Here is a 17526-nt window from a genome sequence, read left to right as displayed (position 1 = left end):
GCCAGTAATAATACAAAAATACATTTCTGTTGTATAAATCTGCAAAAAAAACTTTTATATTTAAATTATTTTTGCATCTTTTCCCTTCCCCATTTGAGCTATTTTACCCCGTGACATTACAATTCACAGTTACCAGTCTGAATCAGAAATTTGTCATCTGGTGCATGTCAGGGCCAAGATCACTTCTCGTCATTCTACAGGGCAATTGGCTTTCTGACCTGTTCCATCAGCACTTTAACAGCAGACAAAATAGCAAATAATATAAAAAAGAACCCAAGATCCACTAAAGAATTTTACATTGTTAAAGCACAAATGTGCACAACAGTGTAGAAACGTTATCCTTATGTCGCATTTGGTTTAGAAGGGGAGACCGCAGTTATGCATGGGAAACACAGAAATATGTGTTTCTCAACATAAAAACAAACAGAAGCAGGAGTAGGTCATTCAGCCCATCGAGCCTACTCGTCATTCAATAAGATCAAGGTTGATCAGAATGTGACCTTAACTCCACTTTGCTGCCTGCAACCCAGCATAATCCGTAACTCCCTTGTCAACCAAAATTTGTTTAATCCATCTTGAATATATTCAATCAGCTAGCCTCGACTACTTGTTGATGATTTTCTATATTTCCTGCTTCTAACTCTTAAATATTGGATTCTAGCATTTTTCCAGTGAGATATTAGGCTAACTGATGTACAGCTTTCTGTCTGTCTCTCTCCTTTCTTGAATGGAAATGTTAAGTTTGTGGTTTTCCAATCTGCTGGGACCTTTCAGAATCTGGGGAATTTTGAAAGGTTACAGTCAATGCAACCAGTATGTCTGCAGCCACCTCTTTTAAGACCCCATTATGTAGGCCAGCAGGTCCACCTTTTAGTCCTATTCATTTTCCCATTTTTTTTTTCTTATGGTGGCAATTGTTAAAGTTCCTTCCTCTCTTTTGCCTCTTGATTTCCTACCATTCTTGGAAATTTTTGTTGTCTTCTTTTGTGAAGATGGAGACAAAATGCTTGTTCAAAGCCACTGCAATGTTCTCATTTTCATTATTAGTTACCCAGTCTCACCCTTCAAGGAAACAACACTCATAAGAACATAAGAAATAGGAGCAGGAGTAGGCCATCTAGCCCCTCGAGCCTGCCCCGCCATTCAATAACATCATGGCTGATCTGTCGTGGCTCAGTTCCACATTCCCGCCCTCTCCCCATAACCCTTAATCCCCTTGCCTATCAAAAACCTATCAACCCGCGTCTTAAATATATTTAGCGAGGCAGCCTCCACCACTTCAATGGGCAGAGAATTCCAGAGATTCACCACCCTTTGAGTGAAGAAGTTCCTCCTCAACTCCATTCTAAACCGCCCCCCCTTTATCTTGAGGCTATGCCCCCTAATCCTACTGTCCTTTCTGAGCGGGAAGAGCCTCTCCACCTCTATTCTATCCATCCCATTCATCATCTTATATGTCTCAATGAGATCTCCCCTCATTCTTCTAAACTCTAACGAGTACAAGCCTAGTTTATTCAGCCTCTCCTCATAGTTCAACCCCCTCAACTCCGGTATCAGCCTAGTAAACCTCCTCTGCACTGGTGACTAGTGGAGTGCTGGGGCCTCAGCTTTTTACCATTTATATAGATGATCTGGAGGAGGGAACCGAGTGTAGAGTGTCGAAATTTGCTGATGACACCAAGATTAGGGGAACGGCAAATTGTGTGGAGGGTGTGGAGAGTCTACAGACGGATCTAGATAGGCTGGGCGAATGGGCCAGGAAATGGCAAATGGAATTTAATGTTGGCAAGTGTGAGGTGGTCCACTTTGGTAGGAAGAATGGTAGGAAGGACTATTACTTACGGGACGAAAAACTGCAGCAGGCGACGGTGCAGAGGGACCTCGGGGTCCTTGTGCATGAGTCGCAAAAACCCAGCTTGCAGGTGCAGCAGGTGGTCAGGAAGGCGAATGGGATGCTGGCCTTCATAGCGAAGGGGATTGAATATAAAAGTAGGGAGGTCTTGCTGCAGTTGTATAGGGCATTGGTGAGGCCGCAGCTGGAGTACTGTGTGCAGTTTTGGGCGTCGCACCTGCGCAAAGATATTTTGGTCTTGGAGGGAGTGCAGAGGAGGTTTACTAGGCTGATACCGGAGTTGAGGGGATTGAGCTATGAGGAGAGGCTGAATAAACTGGGCTTGTACTCGTTAGAGTTTAGAAGAATGAGGGGAGATCTCATTGAGACGTATAAGATGATGAATAGGATGGATAGGATAGAGGTGGAAAGACTCTTCCCGCTCAAAAAAGACAGTAGGACTGGGGGCACAGCCTCAAGATAAAAGGGGGGCGATTTAGAACGGAGTTGAGGAGGAACTTCTTCACTCAAAGGGTGGTGAATCTCTGGAATTCTCTGCCCGTTGAAGTGGTGGAGGCTGCCTCGCTAAATATTTTTAAGACGCGGGTTGATGGGTTTTTGATAGGAGAGGGGATTAAGGGTTATGGAGAGAGGGCGGGAAAGTGGAACTGAGCAGCGATAGATCAGCCATGATCTTATTGAATGGCGGGGCAGGCTCGAAGGGCTGGATGGCCTACTCCTGCTCCTATTTCTTATGTTCTTATGTTCCCTCCAAGGCCAAAATATCCTTGCGTAAGTGCGGCGACCAAAACTGCACACAGTACTCCAGCTGCGGCCTCACCAGTGCCCTATACAGCTGCAGCAAGACCTCCCTACTTTTATATTCAATCCCCCTCGCTATGAAGGCCAGCATCCCATTTGCCTTCCTGACCACCTGCTGCACCTGCAGGCTGGGTTTTTGCGACTCATGCACAAGGACCCCGAGGTCCCTCTGCACCATCGCATGCTGCAGTTTTTTGCCATGTAAGTCTTAGCTACTTATCCCTTTTTATGTTTTTTTTATACATATACTGTCTATTTTTATATTTTTCTAGTTTTCTCTCATATTCCAATTTCTCCCTATTTGTTTTACCAGTCATCCTTTGCTGATGTTTAAAACTTTCTCAGTCTTCTGGCCTACCATGAATCGTCACAGGCCTGACTGCAACCTGCACCTGTGCCTCCTGAAATCACGTCATTCATGGCACTTCCTTCTGTGGCGGATGCACCAAGGAAATTTTCCAATTCAAATTACTCACGTTGAGATTAAATCCAGCCTATTAACTGTCTCTCTCCACAGATGCTGCTAAGCCTGTTGGGCAGTTCCAGCATTTTCTGTTTTTAATTAATAAAAAAAACTAACACAGGGGAGTCTTCTTCATAAGCATTCTTCTTACCAGCTCTTCATCTTTTAAGGAGGTGCGAGTAGCCATTGCAGAGGTAATGCCAGCTTTCCTTGATTGCACAAGTGACTGTAATAGGAAAACCAGGAGTATTAGTATACATTTAGGATCAATGCAGCTCTTTGACATAGTTTAAAAAAAACATGAAGCAGAATAGGATCACTAAATTAATTGGGGAGTTGCATAATATAAATCAATAACCACATACATGTAAACTGAAAATTGAGAATTTAAGGGAAAAGAATCCACACATGTTTGATCTTTACCATTAAAAGAATGAACCTTATATATGATTATTGTAAAGGATACTCTTAAATACCCAAGTGACTGAGAAAATGTTTACATTATTAGTATAGTGAAGAACAACAGCTCTTCCAGTGGTAAATTCCCTCTAGGCATTCGCTCTAAGTAGGCATTTGCTGTCTCAATGCAGGATAAATATACATTAGGCTGGGGGAAATAAAAGTAGGCAGGACCTGATTTCAGGGTTCCTGCCCACAGTCCCATCATGTAAAATATTTAAGGGGCATGAGATAAGGATGCAGGTCGTGAGCCCACTTAACAATCCCAATGCCTTGTTACTCTATTGTGGGCATGGTGATTTCAGACACCTGGAATTTTCATGGAGTCTGCCCGCCTCCTGACGGAGATGATGTTCATGCCAGTTCAGAACTGTCATGAACCAGAGGGGAAGCCTATTCTGGAGTTAGGAATCTTTCAACAGGCAGGTGTTGATAACTTCACATGTCAAAATTAATGCCGTGTAATGTAGTGATTGTTGATATGGTTTTGTTTATAAAAGATAAGTGATTATTAAATTTACCTGCAGTGAAAGTTGAAAAGTCTTCAGATGCAACGGATTACCTTCTGGATAAATGGCTGTTTGGCATTAGATTTCATGGTTTCAATTGCACACAATATTTTGATCTTTTAATTAAATATCAGGTTTAATTTTTGAAGCAGTGCAATCAACGGTTACATTTTTAATTGACAGGTTAGCCATCTTTTCAGCTTTTAAAGCAGTGGATGAGACGGCCATCCGTTCCACTACTTCAAAGGTTTTAATGAATTCAACTCTGGTACCTTTGTTGACTCAGTTCTGCTAAGGAATCATATTATGAATGCTTGGATGAGTCCAAACCCCACTAATGGAATCTGCTCAGCAGGGGTTATTGATATAGCTGTCCAAGTGACTGTGAACTTGTTTTAAATTGGCAGTTTTATGAGCTCCTAAGAAGACCCTGTGTTTTTGAATGGCTGTCTGTTTATTTTGGCAGTCTTTTGACCATTTAATAGAAATGAGGTTATTTTTCATGAAGTTTGTTTATTTACTTTGACTGTTTCATGAGCATCGCAAAGACATCTCAATATCACAGAGAATTCTATCCATATTGAATGCTAGATGAATGGGCATGGGAGGATATGGAAGGGAATAAGAAAATGGAGGAGGGCAGTGAGGACAAGGATGCCTAACACTCAACTTCAGAACTGGGCCAATGTCCCAGAAAATGGTGGTGAGTCTTCCAGCTTTGACATACACTACCTCTGTTACCATCTTGAGTCTGCTTCAGAAGGTGGCAGCCCTAACTCTAGCTCATTTCCACCATCCTGCCATGAAAATAGCCCCATTGGCACTGTTGGGTAGGAGTGGAATCACAACATTGGCAAATTTCTCAATTATTGATTCTTGCTGCAAAGGGGAAAGTATAATCCAAAGAATCTACATTCTGCTGATCCCAGTTGGCATGCAGAACATAGAACATAGAACATAGAACACTACAGCACAAACAGGCCCTTTGGCCCACGAGTTGTGCCGATCACATCAACACCTACCAACCTACAGACCTATCTATAACCCTCAATCTCATTAAACCCCATATACTCATCCAGAAGTCTTTTAAAAGACCCCAGCGAGTTCGCCTCCACCACCACTGACGGCAGCCGATTCCATTCACTCACCACCCTCTGAGTGAAAAACTTACCCCTAACATCACTTCTGAAACCTCCCTCCCCGCACCTTAAATCTGTGTCCTCTCGTAGCAACCATTTCAACCAGGGGAAATAGCCTCTGAGAGTCCACCCTATCTATTCCTCTCAACATTTTGTAAACTTCTATCAGGTCGCCTCTCAACCTTCGTCTCTCCAGGGAAAAGAGTCCCAGCTCCCTCAACCTAACTTCATAAGGCATGCCTCCCAGTCCAGGCAACATCCTTGTAAATCTCCTCTGTACCCTCTCAATAGCTTCTACATCTTTCCTATAGTGAGGCGACCAGAACTGCGCACAATACTCTAAATGAGGCCTGACAAGGGTCTTATAAAGTTGCAGCATTACCTCCCGACTCCTAAACTCAATCCCTCGATTAATGAAGGCCAGTACACCATACGCCTTCTTGACCACCTCCTCCACCTGCGAGGCCGATTTAAGAGTCCTGTGGACCCGGACCCCAAGATCCTTCTGCTCTTCAACACTACTCAGACTTCTGCCCTTGATAGTGTACTCGTTCATCCCGTTGGTTCTGCCAAAATGGACGACTACACATTTATCTGCGTTGAAGTCCATCTGCCACTTCTCCGCCCAGTCCTGCATCCTATCTATGTCCTGCTGCAACTTTTGCCATCCTTCCAGACCATCCACAACACGACCAACCTTCGTGTCATCAGCGAACTTACTTACCCATCCCTCCACTTCCTCATCCAGGTCATTTATGAAAATGACAAACAACAAGGGTCCCAGAACAGATCCTTGAGGCATTCCGCTGGTGACTGAAGTGTGCTACAGTGTTCAGGACCTGAAAGCTTACCATAAAATGGCAGAGGGTTGGTTCCGGCACGAAAAACAGAGTGCTGATGGCGTAGGCATGTTTTGGGCCAAATCTTATGCCTCAATGGTGATAATTTTTATGCCAACGAGTTCCACGCTGCTCCAGTGGCATGTTCCCCCTGACTGGTGCACCCGCAATATTTTAACCGCTGTAAGCACTGGGGAACTCTACATAAATGGCTAGGTAGCACTTGTTCCACAATGCAGGGGAGGTCAGGCAAGACAGCAGCACTGCCCTTTTCACAGGGGGGCCCTCACAAGGATGCTGGATGGAGCGGAGCAGAAGCAGGACACTCTACCCCTGCTCTAGGAGACAGCCTTCCAGCAGGGTCATCATCTCCACCTGGGATGTAATGGTCACCCTGGTCAGTGCAAGTGCACTCCATAAGAGGACTGGACAGTCATATGGGAAGCAGATGAATGATCTTCTTTGCTCAGCCAGGATAAGTGAACCATTCCCAGTCTCCCACTGAACCCCCTTGCCCACCCCTTTCAGCCACCTTGGCTTTGCCAATACCAGGCTCCCCACTTGCTCCAATAATCCTCCAATAGTTGCGCTGCTCTTCACACTCAAGCCCTACTCCTGCCACACCTCATCACCACTTTAAATGTCAACATTCCCACCTATACTCTTCCTCTCTGTGTCACTGCAGGACAAACTCTACCACAACCTCAACAGGCATCAGTGGGTATAGCCACCTAGAGTCATGCCTAAACTACCAGCAAGCCCTCAACCTGGTGGGAGGAGGAAGACCATGCCTGCGCTGCTGGAGAAGTGTGGGCAGCAGAGAAACATGAGAATTCTCAACACATATGCTGTCATTCCTCAAGTCAGTCATTAATGTTCCCCCTGTAATGCACTGATGCCATGTCTCTTCTCTTGCAGGCTGACCAGCGGAACAGGCCAGACCATCCTCATGCCCCCTGGACCCATCAAACTCCAACAATTCAGAGGGGGAGTTCACCAACCCCAACGCTGAAGTGGCTTCACAGCTGTTACCTGCGCCTAGCACCAGTGCAGATACTCACACCTTGGTGGGTTCAATAAGTTAGTAGGGTCTGGGTCACTCACTGGTGAGCAACAAATAGCTGAAGATCCACAACAGGCAGAGACAGATACGTCCCAGAGAACCGGCACGTGAACTCTGCTGAGCCCCTTACCAATGATGTGTCTCTGGACCTGGTTGTCCCACAGCTGCTGGGCATGCAAAGGCAGAGTCGCAAGTGTCAGGAAGGAATGACAGAAGCCCTCCTTGAAGTGTGAGGCTGATTGGAGGAGTCCCATCGCCTTCTATTCAAGAATATGATGCCATCTCTGCAGTGCAGCAAGGTCAACACTGCGAGATTCGTGCCCACAGAGGAGACGTGCACTCCATGGCAAGAGATGTCCACACCATGATGTAGGGCTTCGACTGCTTGGTGCAAGTACTGGTGCCAGAAGACGGTGGGCCTTCTTCACCTTACTCCAGCGGCTCCTCCATCCCATGGAAAAGCACAGGGGCCCCTGGGAACCATATGGAAGAGAATTGGCAGGAGTATAGCCTGGGGCCCTCCAGCCTGGGGACACTGGGTGTTTCCAGTCCATCTGACATCCTTCTCCCTGTGAGTGACACGCCTCCAGCCCCCTGATACTGAGGAGGGAAGCAGTCAAACATGCATGCTGCCTGAAAGAAGGCCTGGATCCTCCAGCTCCTCCTCCTACCTACCCGCCACCCCCCTCCCCCCCCGGATGTGTGCCAAGGTCATCTCAGGCAAAAGAGTGTGTAAGTCTCAACCTCAAATCCTGGGGATGTACTTAGCAGCAGAGTCAGGAACATTAAGAAACCACTGGCACTTAGAGAGCATGGAGGAAATACAGGCATTAGCGTAGCTACATCACCATTTTAAATTTCACTTCATTCACCCACAGAGCCTCCACTTGCCTGTTCACGTCACCAAGCTTGGGAGAACCACCATGCTCACCCAGTACCTCATCGCTGTGGAGCTGAGAATGGCAGTTCTATGTCCCTCCCATCCTTTTACCAGCCCCCACTAAGGAAGGGTACTTCCTTAGCTGCAATATGGACAGGGGCCCAGGAAGGAGGAAACAGGAAGCACTCCCTGCATACCAGCCTTTACAACCTGTTTAAAACATGGGGCACCCTGACATGAAAGTAAAGTAAGGCTTGCAAAATACCCCTCCTTATTCCTCTCCTCTGAATGGCAATGCTGGGGACACAACTCTGGCCTTGAGTTGTTCTTTTCTGTATCTCCTGAGTCCTCTCTACAGTGCCCCTTGAGCAGTGCACACCACAGAGGATTTGGCTGCCTGAACGCTCACCTTCTCCTTGGAGGTGAAGGTGCCTGGTTCATGCTTACGTGGACCTGTTGTAAATGGCGCTAGTGTGATATCACATCAGCACCCGCTCAATATTCAGTGAGGTGGGGGGAGGGGTCCCTGAGAGAATGTTCACTAATGACATGCTAATGCACTTTCTGTGGTCCCGCAGCATTTTTCCCTCCACTCCACCAGTGAGGGGCCAGTAAGATTAGAACTCAGAAACTCGCCAGCGCAAATTGAGCTCCTGGATTTTAAGCACGTCCTGCCATTCCCACAGATAGTGCGTGGGATCAAAATCGTCTCCTGCACTTCTTCAAAATACAGGGATAGGGTGTTTTACTTTACCTGAAAGAGCAAAAGGAACCCTCGTTCAATGTCTCATCTGAAAGACAAGACTAACAACAGGAGTGGGATTTGAACATGCAACCTTGTGAACCAGAAGTGACAAACTTACTGTCCAGGTTAGCACATTAAGTGTAGTTACTTGGATTTGAAGTATAAGCTTGAAACTTTACCCTACAAATGTCCATAATTTAAGGAGAACATTGTCAGGAAAAAAGGAGTTTTGCAAAAAGTATTACCAAAAATATTAGGAAATTGGTACCAAGGTGTTCTGCAACTTTAACCTCATTAGGAATAAGGTCTGTATTAGCATGGCTGTGTTCCATTTCAAGGTATTATTGGCACTATTTGGCTATAATCTGTAAAAATTATTAACCTCCAAGGTCTTGAATTGCCTGCTTAAGTACATCCTTGAAGTTATTCTTGAAAATGCACCAATTCCCATAGGCATTTTCCCAATCTCAAGATACATGTTAATTCTCTGCCAATCTAATTAGAATATGCTCAAATACAGAATGTAAATATTGTGGTAAACTAGTGGAGGGCAAGGAAAGGGTCAAACTCACACCATATTTTCTTTTCCTGAGCATAAAAATGAAAGCTTTAATTCAATCATTCACACCCATGTTTCAGAATCTCCAATTAGGGAAGCTTTTCAATTTTCAAGGTGCTTTATGCTTTTGCCAGAAAAATAGATCAAGAGAAATAGAAAGTATAGTGCAGCTCTTATCGATTTTAAAAAATAAATGTTAAAAAAGCAATACAATTAAAAAATGCCAAACTTCTGCACCCAAATCTGGTTGTAACACTAAGAGGACATCTGAGCTTGCACAATTGGAGGAAAGTTAAAATTGAGGCTCTGAAACTTAAGGATGTGACCAGCTTTAGGGACAGAGATGCGTTTGGATGGAAGGATGAGTGGCTGTAAAACATCAAAAAGGTTTCAATGCATTGCAGTTATTAACTTATTCATGTTCAAAACTTTGTGATCTTTTAAACTTCATAATTAGATTGTGCCCATGTTACATGATTCTGGGTGCCAATATGGAGATAATTCATGGATTGCTGTGGTAAACCTAAAACTGCTAATGAGGGATTGAATATTTCTATACTCGTAACTAACTAAATGTGACACATACTGACACAATGATTTATAATAAAATTCTAGCCTGTGAATCCTTTACAGAAATCAGTTTTGTATATATAAGGTTCATGTGTCTTACATATTTTTAAATATTCAGTATGCAGGAGTGGAAGCTTTCATGGAAATGCTGTAAGGTATGATGAAAAAAGGAAATGGAAGGTTGAGGGTTAACAAGCATTAAGCTCCTGTTTTGTTCACTGGGGAGATTATAGTACCACTTACCATGGCCTGCACAAAAGGAATGTTTGCATACAAAAAAATTACAATATGTTATTGCAGAGTTCAACTCTTCTGATGCTAATAACAATCATGTCATATTAACACTTCACTTCTAGAATGGACCCATTTCAGAAACTACAGCCCCAGTTTCAACCTAACCCACTCTGAGAAAATAGGGTTCGTTTGGGTTGGATGCCTGAGTTACAATCTACCCAATTTTACAACCAATTGACTAATGTTCCTAAATTTGGTGATTTGTTTTAAAAATGACTTAAAAGTCAATCCTGGCTTTTAGAAGAAAATCACCTTCACAAGAAGCTGAAAAAGCCAATAATTGACATATATTCCACTGAAATCACATGATACAAAAACTATTTCTTCTTGCGACCAGCCACATTTCAATCGCTTAACTGGCAGGAATTTTTTTTCAAGTGCAGAATCAACAGAACATAGTATTAATTATTAAATCAAAACAATCTTTTAAACATCTTCAGACTATTATTAAGCCTGCTTTAAAAATGCAGCTGAGCAACATCCAGCTCAGTGTAGCATTACTGAAATAAGTACAAGGACATCTATTAAATAGACAACAAAGTAACCCCACATATACTGAAGCAGCTGCCAATTATAAATTCTTATACCAGAGTTGGTTTGAAACTGAATGGCCTCAAGTAGCTGAAAGAATAGCAAATGATTCTGTTTTAGAAAAGAGAATAAAGTCACTACCACTAAACTGAAATCATGAACAGAAAACAGTATGGTACGTCAGATTCTCCAACAAACTATTCAACTAGAGATTATTCCCTGTTCTGCAATTTCCCATCATGTACAAGGCATCCCTGAAGTTGCCTGCCCACAAATGCATGGACAAAATCCCAGCTGGTGTCAAGCAAATTACTCCTGTTATCTCAGAATCCCCGATCTAATTTTTGGTCAACTTTTGGGCGTAAACCAACAAAGAAAAGCAAAGCACATAGCATCAGCAGTGGCAGTAATAAAAACCTAACATCCTGCAACATACAAACCATTAACTGAAAGGGTTAAAAAGGTGACTTACCAGATCACTAACAAGAGGGATTGGTTTTTTCTTCCGAAGGTCTGGCATACTGTCAATACCGTACAGCCCACCTCCAGTCCTAGAAAAGACACCAACACAGATCTTTGATCTTGGAAAGTCAGTTATAAACATGCGATCATGTAGTTTGGTGTTTATGTAACTGGGCTAGTACTCAGGAAATATGAACTAATAATCTAGTGAACATGAGTTCAAATCGCATCATATAGTTTGAGAATTAGATTGAATGAGTTACATGTAACTTACAATAGAGAAACAGGGCATTCAGCCCAACAGGTATGCAGGTATTTATGCTATACGCAAGCTTCCTTACATTACTTTATTTTCTTCAATGACACATCCTTCTATTTACCTATCCCTCATGTACAAGCCCAGCATCCCTGTAAATACATCTATGCTATTCTCCTCAACCGCTCTATGTGGTAGCAAGTTTCACATTCTCACCATACTGAACTCATTGGAATTATATAAACCTGGAAATTAGAAGTTTGTATCAGTAAGACCATGACTATGACACTACTGTTTGTCTTCAAAGCTCAAAATATTCATTATTGTCCTTTAGGAAAGACAATAAAAACTTCAGAAACTCCAAAGATATGGGGGTTAGGTTCATTGGTCATGCTAAATTGTCTCCTAGTGATATCGAGCAAAATGTACATATTAATTATTACACCTGGTTAATGGTTACTTACTGGAAACAACAGCTTACCCTGTTTTAAACCAAGGTGGCTTTGATGGATCTCCATCATTTCCAAGTTGAGCCTATTTTTTTTTTAAAAGAGGAATAAACATTTAAGAAATACATATTAAATTGTTATCAAAGTTATTAAGACAAATGTATTTAGTCGAACAATCAGCTCACGTTGCTATTGCATCATCCTGTTTCCAAATGCACAAAAACACAAATATCTGTGTTGAAACACAGCAATAACAATAGTCATAAAAGATAAGAGAATGATGGGAGAAAACGTTGTAAACTTTCTTTATTACACAGGAAATTAAATGATCTGTTTGCTGAAAATTTAATCAAACACAAAACTTAAATAATATTCCAAATCTACATGATTGTAATGACCGATGGTAAATTGAAAGAATAAACTGTATGTTCAATATGAGTTTAGATAAATATTTTTGAGCCTGACTGCATTAACAGGTTATGGTGGTTCCCAGCTGCTCTGCAGTATTAAAGGTTTGTTTTATTAATTGCTTCATTGTGATCAAAAAAGTGCAGCTGGGCACATGTAAATTTAAGTTTGCATACACCCTCAGCAAGCAGTCACTCTGGTGTCTCCATTTATATGTTGCTGGGTAGAGACAACGCTGTTTTTTTTGACTACATCCCATTCTTCCCTAGAAATTGTAAGCTGCTTCTTTGAAATTTGGAGCTCAATCCATTACATGACCAATTGGTTAGGAATTTCTTCACTGTCTCTTATTTTCATAGAATCATAGAATGATTACAATACAGAAAGTTGCCATTAAGCCCGTTGTGATGGTGCCAGTCCTCTCAGCTAGTCTCACTCCTCTGCCTTTGTGTGCAAATTTTTCTCTTAAGATAATTATATAATACCCTTCTGAAAGCCGCAATGTAATGTAACAAATCCAAATCCCAACCTCCCACTGCGTGAAAAAGTTATTCTTTATGTCGCCGTTAGTTACTTTGCCATTCAAATTAAAACAGTGTCCTCTGGGTCACAATTCATAGAATCCTTACAGTGCAGAAGGAGGCCATTGGGTCCATCATGTTTGCACTGACCACAATCCCACCCAGTACCTATCCTGGTAGCCCCAAGTACTTACTCTGCTAGTCCTCTTGACACTAAGGGGCAACAATTTACCATGTGCCAATCAACCTAACCCATACATCTTTGGACGACTTCTGCTAATTGGAATAGTTTCTCCCTATCTAGTCTGTCCAGATGCTAATGATTATGAGCCCCTCTATAAAGTTTTGTCTTCACTTTTCCCTCTCAAAAAAGAACAGCCTGAGCTTCTCCAATCTATCCACATAACTGAAGTTCCTCACAACCATTCAACATGCCAACACTATAGTTAAGAAAGCCCACCAAAGCCTCCACTTTCTCACAAGACTAAGGAAATTTGGCATGTCCACTACGACTCTCACCAAAATTTACCATAGAAAGTATTCTTTCTGGTTGTATCATAGCTTGGCTCCTGCTCTGCCCAAGGGCACAAGAAACTACAAAGGGTCGTGAATGTAGCCCAATCTATCATGCAAACCAGTCTCCCATCCATTGACTCTGCCTACACTTCCTAATAGCTCAGAAAAACAGCCAGCATAATCAAGGACCCCATGCACCTTGGACATACACTCTTCCACCTTCTTCCGTCGGGAAAATGAGACAAAAGTCTGAGGTCATGTACCAACCGACTCCAGAACAGCATCTTCCCTGTTGTCATCAGACTTTTGAACGGACCTACCTCACACTAAGTTGATCTTTCTCTGCACTTTAGTTCTGTCTGTAATACTACATTTTGCACTCTCTCCTTTCCTTCTCTATGAACGGTATGCTTTGTCTGTATAGTACACAAGAAACAATACTTTTCACTGTATACTAATACATGTGACAATTATGAATCAAATCAAATGAATCAAATCAAATCATTCTTGTAAATCTTTTAGGCATCCACTCTAATTCTTTCACATCCTTCCTGAAGTGTGGGGCACAGAGCTGGATACAACTCTCCACTTGAGGCCAAACCAGTATTCACTACGATTGCTTTGTTTTTGTAACTGTATCTCAATTTTAAAGCCCAAGGTTCCACATGCATTCTCAATTACTTTTTCAATCTGTCCTTCCACCTTCACATTTGTTTGCACGTACACTCCTAGGTTCCTCTGCTCCTGCACTCCCTCTAGTATAGAATTTCAGACTCATCTGTTTCGTAAGGTTGAGATGTCATTTGTGGGTCCAGATTTTAGACATGTAAGTTGTTGTTCCTATCTCCCTGTACAGCAATCAATTCCTTCGGTAATAACTGGCGCAGAAAGAACAACTTTTTCCAGCTTATAGAAAAAAGTAATTCACACTACATATTGTGTGCGACAAACACATTGAGTTTCATCAGTAAAATCTGCTAACGGCTTTTACGGAAAACAGTTTTAATTTAGGGTGTTTATCGGTATCACTCACTTACCTAAGCGTTTGTAGAAATGAACAAAACCTGCACTTTCTGGGACTTCAATCGACATTGAATTAGAACAAAGAAAATTATAGCACAAGAACAGGCCCTTCAGCCCTCCAAGCCTGCACCGACCATACTGCCCGACTGAACTAAAACCCACGATGTTTCCGGGGACCATATCCCTCCATTTCCATTCTATTCATGTTTCCCTAAAGAAGCCATTCTATCCATGTATTTGCCCAGACACCCCTTAAAAGTCACTATCGTATCCAACTCCACTACCTCCCTCAGCAGCCAGTTCCAGGCAGCCACCACTCTCTGTTTAGAAAACTTGCCTCATACATCTTTAAACCTTGCCCTCGCACTTTAAACCTATGCACCCTAGTAATTGACTCTTCCACTCTGGGAAAAAATTTCTGACTATCCACTATGTCCATGCCCCTCATAATCTTGTAGACTTCTATCTGGTTGCCCCCAACCTCCGTCATTCCAGTGAGAACAAACCAAGTTTCTCCAAACTCTCCTCACTAACGCCCTTCATACCAGGCAACATCCTGGTAAATCTTTTCTGTACCCTCTCCAAAACCTCCACATCCTTCCGGTAGTGTGGCGACCAAAATTGAACACTATATTCCAAGTGTGCCTAACTAAGGTTTGATAAAGCTACAACGTGACTTGCCAATTTTTAATCTCAGTGCCTCAGCCGATGAAGACAAGAATGCCGTATGCCTTCTTGCCTAATTATGCAGTTTAAAATAAAAACTACATTTTCCACATTTTAATGAAACATGATAACTAGTAGTGTGGTGACAAAAACATGCAGCTGTAGTCAGAACAAGATGATTATGTATGTTATTTTAGATACATTATACATAATATTCCAATAGGCATTCTATCTATTGATAGTATGTATGATATATGGATCCTTAGTTGCCGAAATTCAGTAATTACAGATATTTTAACCTGGAGCTCTGCAGTACGCCCTTCTGCAAAATAAAAACAAAGAAAATATTGTTAGTTTGCATAGACATAATAGTCAAAAAGTCACAAAATTGTGTGCAAGGAAGATTTTGTCCTGCCTCTGGATGTGCTTTTCTTATATTTACTTCCACACAGCAAAAGCAAAATGGTTTGAAGTTTCTGCTACCAATGCTGGCCTGAATTCAGCAACTTAGATAGTTTTAATCTGGGATAACTCTAATTACTCCTACTGTCATTCAAAACATCTAGCTTTTTGCTCAGACCTCCCTTGTAAAAAGACTATCCACCATCTAAGGGCTAGGGAATAAAAACCCTGCCAACCTACTCTGTGACAAATTGTTGGAATTTTAGAGCATTTATGCTGGCACATATATTTTAAAAGTTTTTGTTACAAATGAAATATTGATATTTATGCAATTGCTCAGTTAAATTAATTCAAGCTTTAATTTTCTAATTTTGATCAGTGGGAAATAACACCACTACTATGTATACACACATTTACGTTTACCAGGTTGCTACTAGCCTGTCATGTGGTACTGACGATGTCATTTAGCCTGACCACAGCAAGATAAGATTTGTTATATCAAATGACCTGTCTTCATTTTCCAAAGTTTTATAAAGCTAAAACTCAAATATTAGTTGGAAAAGCAAGGAAACACATTTGTGCTGACATTCTGCGTGCACCTGACTTAGAATGACTTAGAATCCCTACAGTACAGAAAGAGGCCATTCGGCCCATTGAGTCTGCACCAACCACAATCCCATCCAGGCCCTACCTCCATATCCCTACATATTTACCCACTAATCCTTCTAACGTATGCATCTCAGGACAGTAAGGGCAATTATAGCATGGCCAATCAACCGCACATCTTTGGACTGTGGGAGGAAACCAGAGCACCTGGAGGAAACCCAAGCAGACACGAGGAGAATGTGCAAACTCCACACAGACAGTGATCCAAGCTGGGGGTTGAACTCAGGTCCCTGGAGTTGTGAAGCAACAGTGCCAACCACTGTGCTACCGTCGTGTACACAGTCATTAAATACACCGTCGTGTATATAATGATAAATACTTAATATCCAATCTTATTAGCTATTAGGCCAAGGGGCCACTTAATCCATAATACAACAATAATGGAATTGTTGATTAATCATAGTAATCATTCCAGTCGATGACAAAAACAAAGTTTGGGAACCATACAGTCACCAGTTGCCTCCAAGCATGTTACATTTGCCGCATGTCATTTCTCAATTTACTCATATACAGTTTCTTAAAATGTTATTTCCTGAAAGAAATTTTTCCAATCTGCTTTGGAATGAATCAATGACACTTGTTTCCAATGTCTGCTACAAAAATTTGCACTCTGTCACTGCAGATTTGAATTTATTTCCCTTCAAGCAAAGGTCATGTACTCTGGTCCTGTTATGGACAAGGTGAAAGAGTTCATCATATAACCCAGTCCTCCTAAAATCCAAAAACTAGCAAAATCACCTTTTTATTTCCACTAAAAATGTACCTAATTTGTGTAATTGTTCACCATAATCCAAGCCCTCCCTCCATTTAATCAAACAACACGTTTAGCCCATCAATCAATTTTCAATTACTTTTTTTTAATTAATTGAATTTATTAATTAATTAACTGAATTGAAATTCCATCAGCTGGGAATTGAACTTATGTCCCCAGAGCCTGGCCCTCTGGATTACTAGTCTAATGATATTACCACTAAATGGCCATCTCCCCCTATGATGGGATATTCCACGCTTGCCTGAGTGAGTACAGCTCCAATGACACTCAAAAAGATCAACTCATTCTCAGGCAATGCAGTCTACCAACTTAAACATTCATTCCCTCCACCAACAGTGCACATGGCAGTAGCATGTACAACATACAAGATCCACAGCAACAACTGGCAAGATTTTTACAACAGCGCTTTTCAAATCTGCAACCTCTGCCACCCAGAAGTTCATGAGCATGAGGTGAGTGAAAATACCATCCTTGCAAGTTCCTCTTACTTGTTATTAGTGTTTCCTCTACTGTTGTTTTGTCAATGTCCTGGAACTCTCAGCCTAACAGCAGTATGGGAACACCTGCATTGCACATACTACGGCAGTTGAAGAAGGCTGCTCGCCACCATCTTCTCAATGGCAATTAGGGTTGGGCAGAAATGCAGGTCTTGTCAGTAATGCCCATATCCCATGGACAAAT

General features: G+C 42.1%; 1 protein-coding gene across 9 annotated transcripts in view; it reads right to left on the bottom strand.

The window, feature by feature from the left end:
- The window catches only part of LOC145340852 (protein unc-13 homolog B-like), a 580250-nt gene that overhangs the window by 136555 nt on the left and 426169 nt on the right, over positions 1–17526 (bottom strand). For all 9 annotated transcript variants that reach the window (XM_080185311.1, XM_080185327.1, XM_080185336.1 and 6 more), the window contains 3 exons: positions 11904–11956; positions 11177–11255; positions 3268–3342 (listed from right to left, as the gene is read on the bottom strand). In XM_080185311.1, coding sequence (XP_080041437.1) covers positions 3268–3342; positions 11177–11255; positions 11904–11956 — 207 coding nt within the window. The remainder of the gene's footprint in view (positions 1–3267; positions 3343–11176; positions 11256–11903; positions 11957–17526) is intronic.

This window comes from Carcharhinus amblyrhynchos, chromosome 1 (genome assembly GCF_965287045.1).
Source record: "Carcharhinus amblyrhynchos chromosome 1, sCarAmb.v2.hapA, whole genome shotgun sequence".
Classification (NCBI taxonomy): Eukaryota; Metazoa; Chordata; class Chondrichthyes; order Carcharhiniformes; family Carcharhinidae; genus Carcharhinus; species Carcharhinus amblyrhynchos.
The sequence above is the reverse complement of the archived record's forward strand: the minus strand, read 5'-3'. Positions and strand labels throughout refer to the sequence as shown.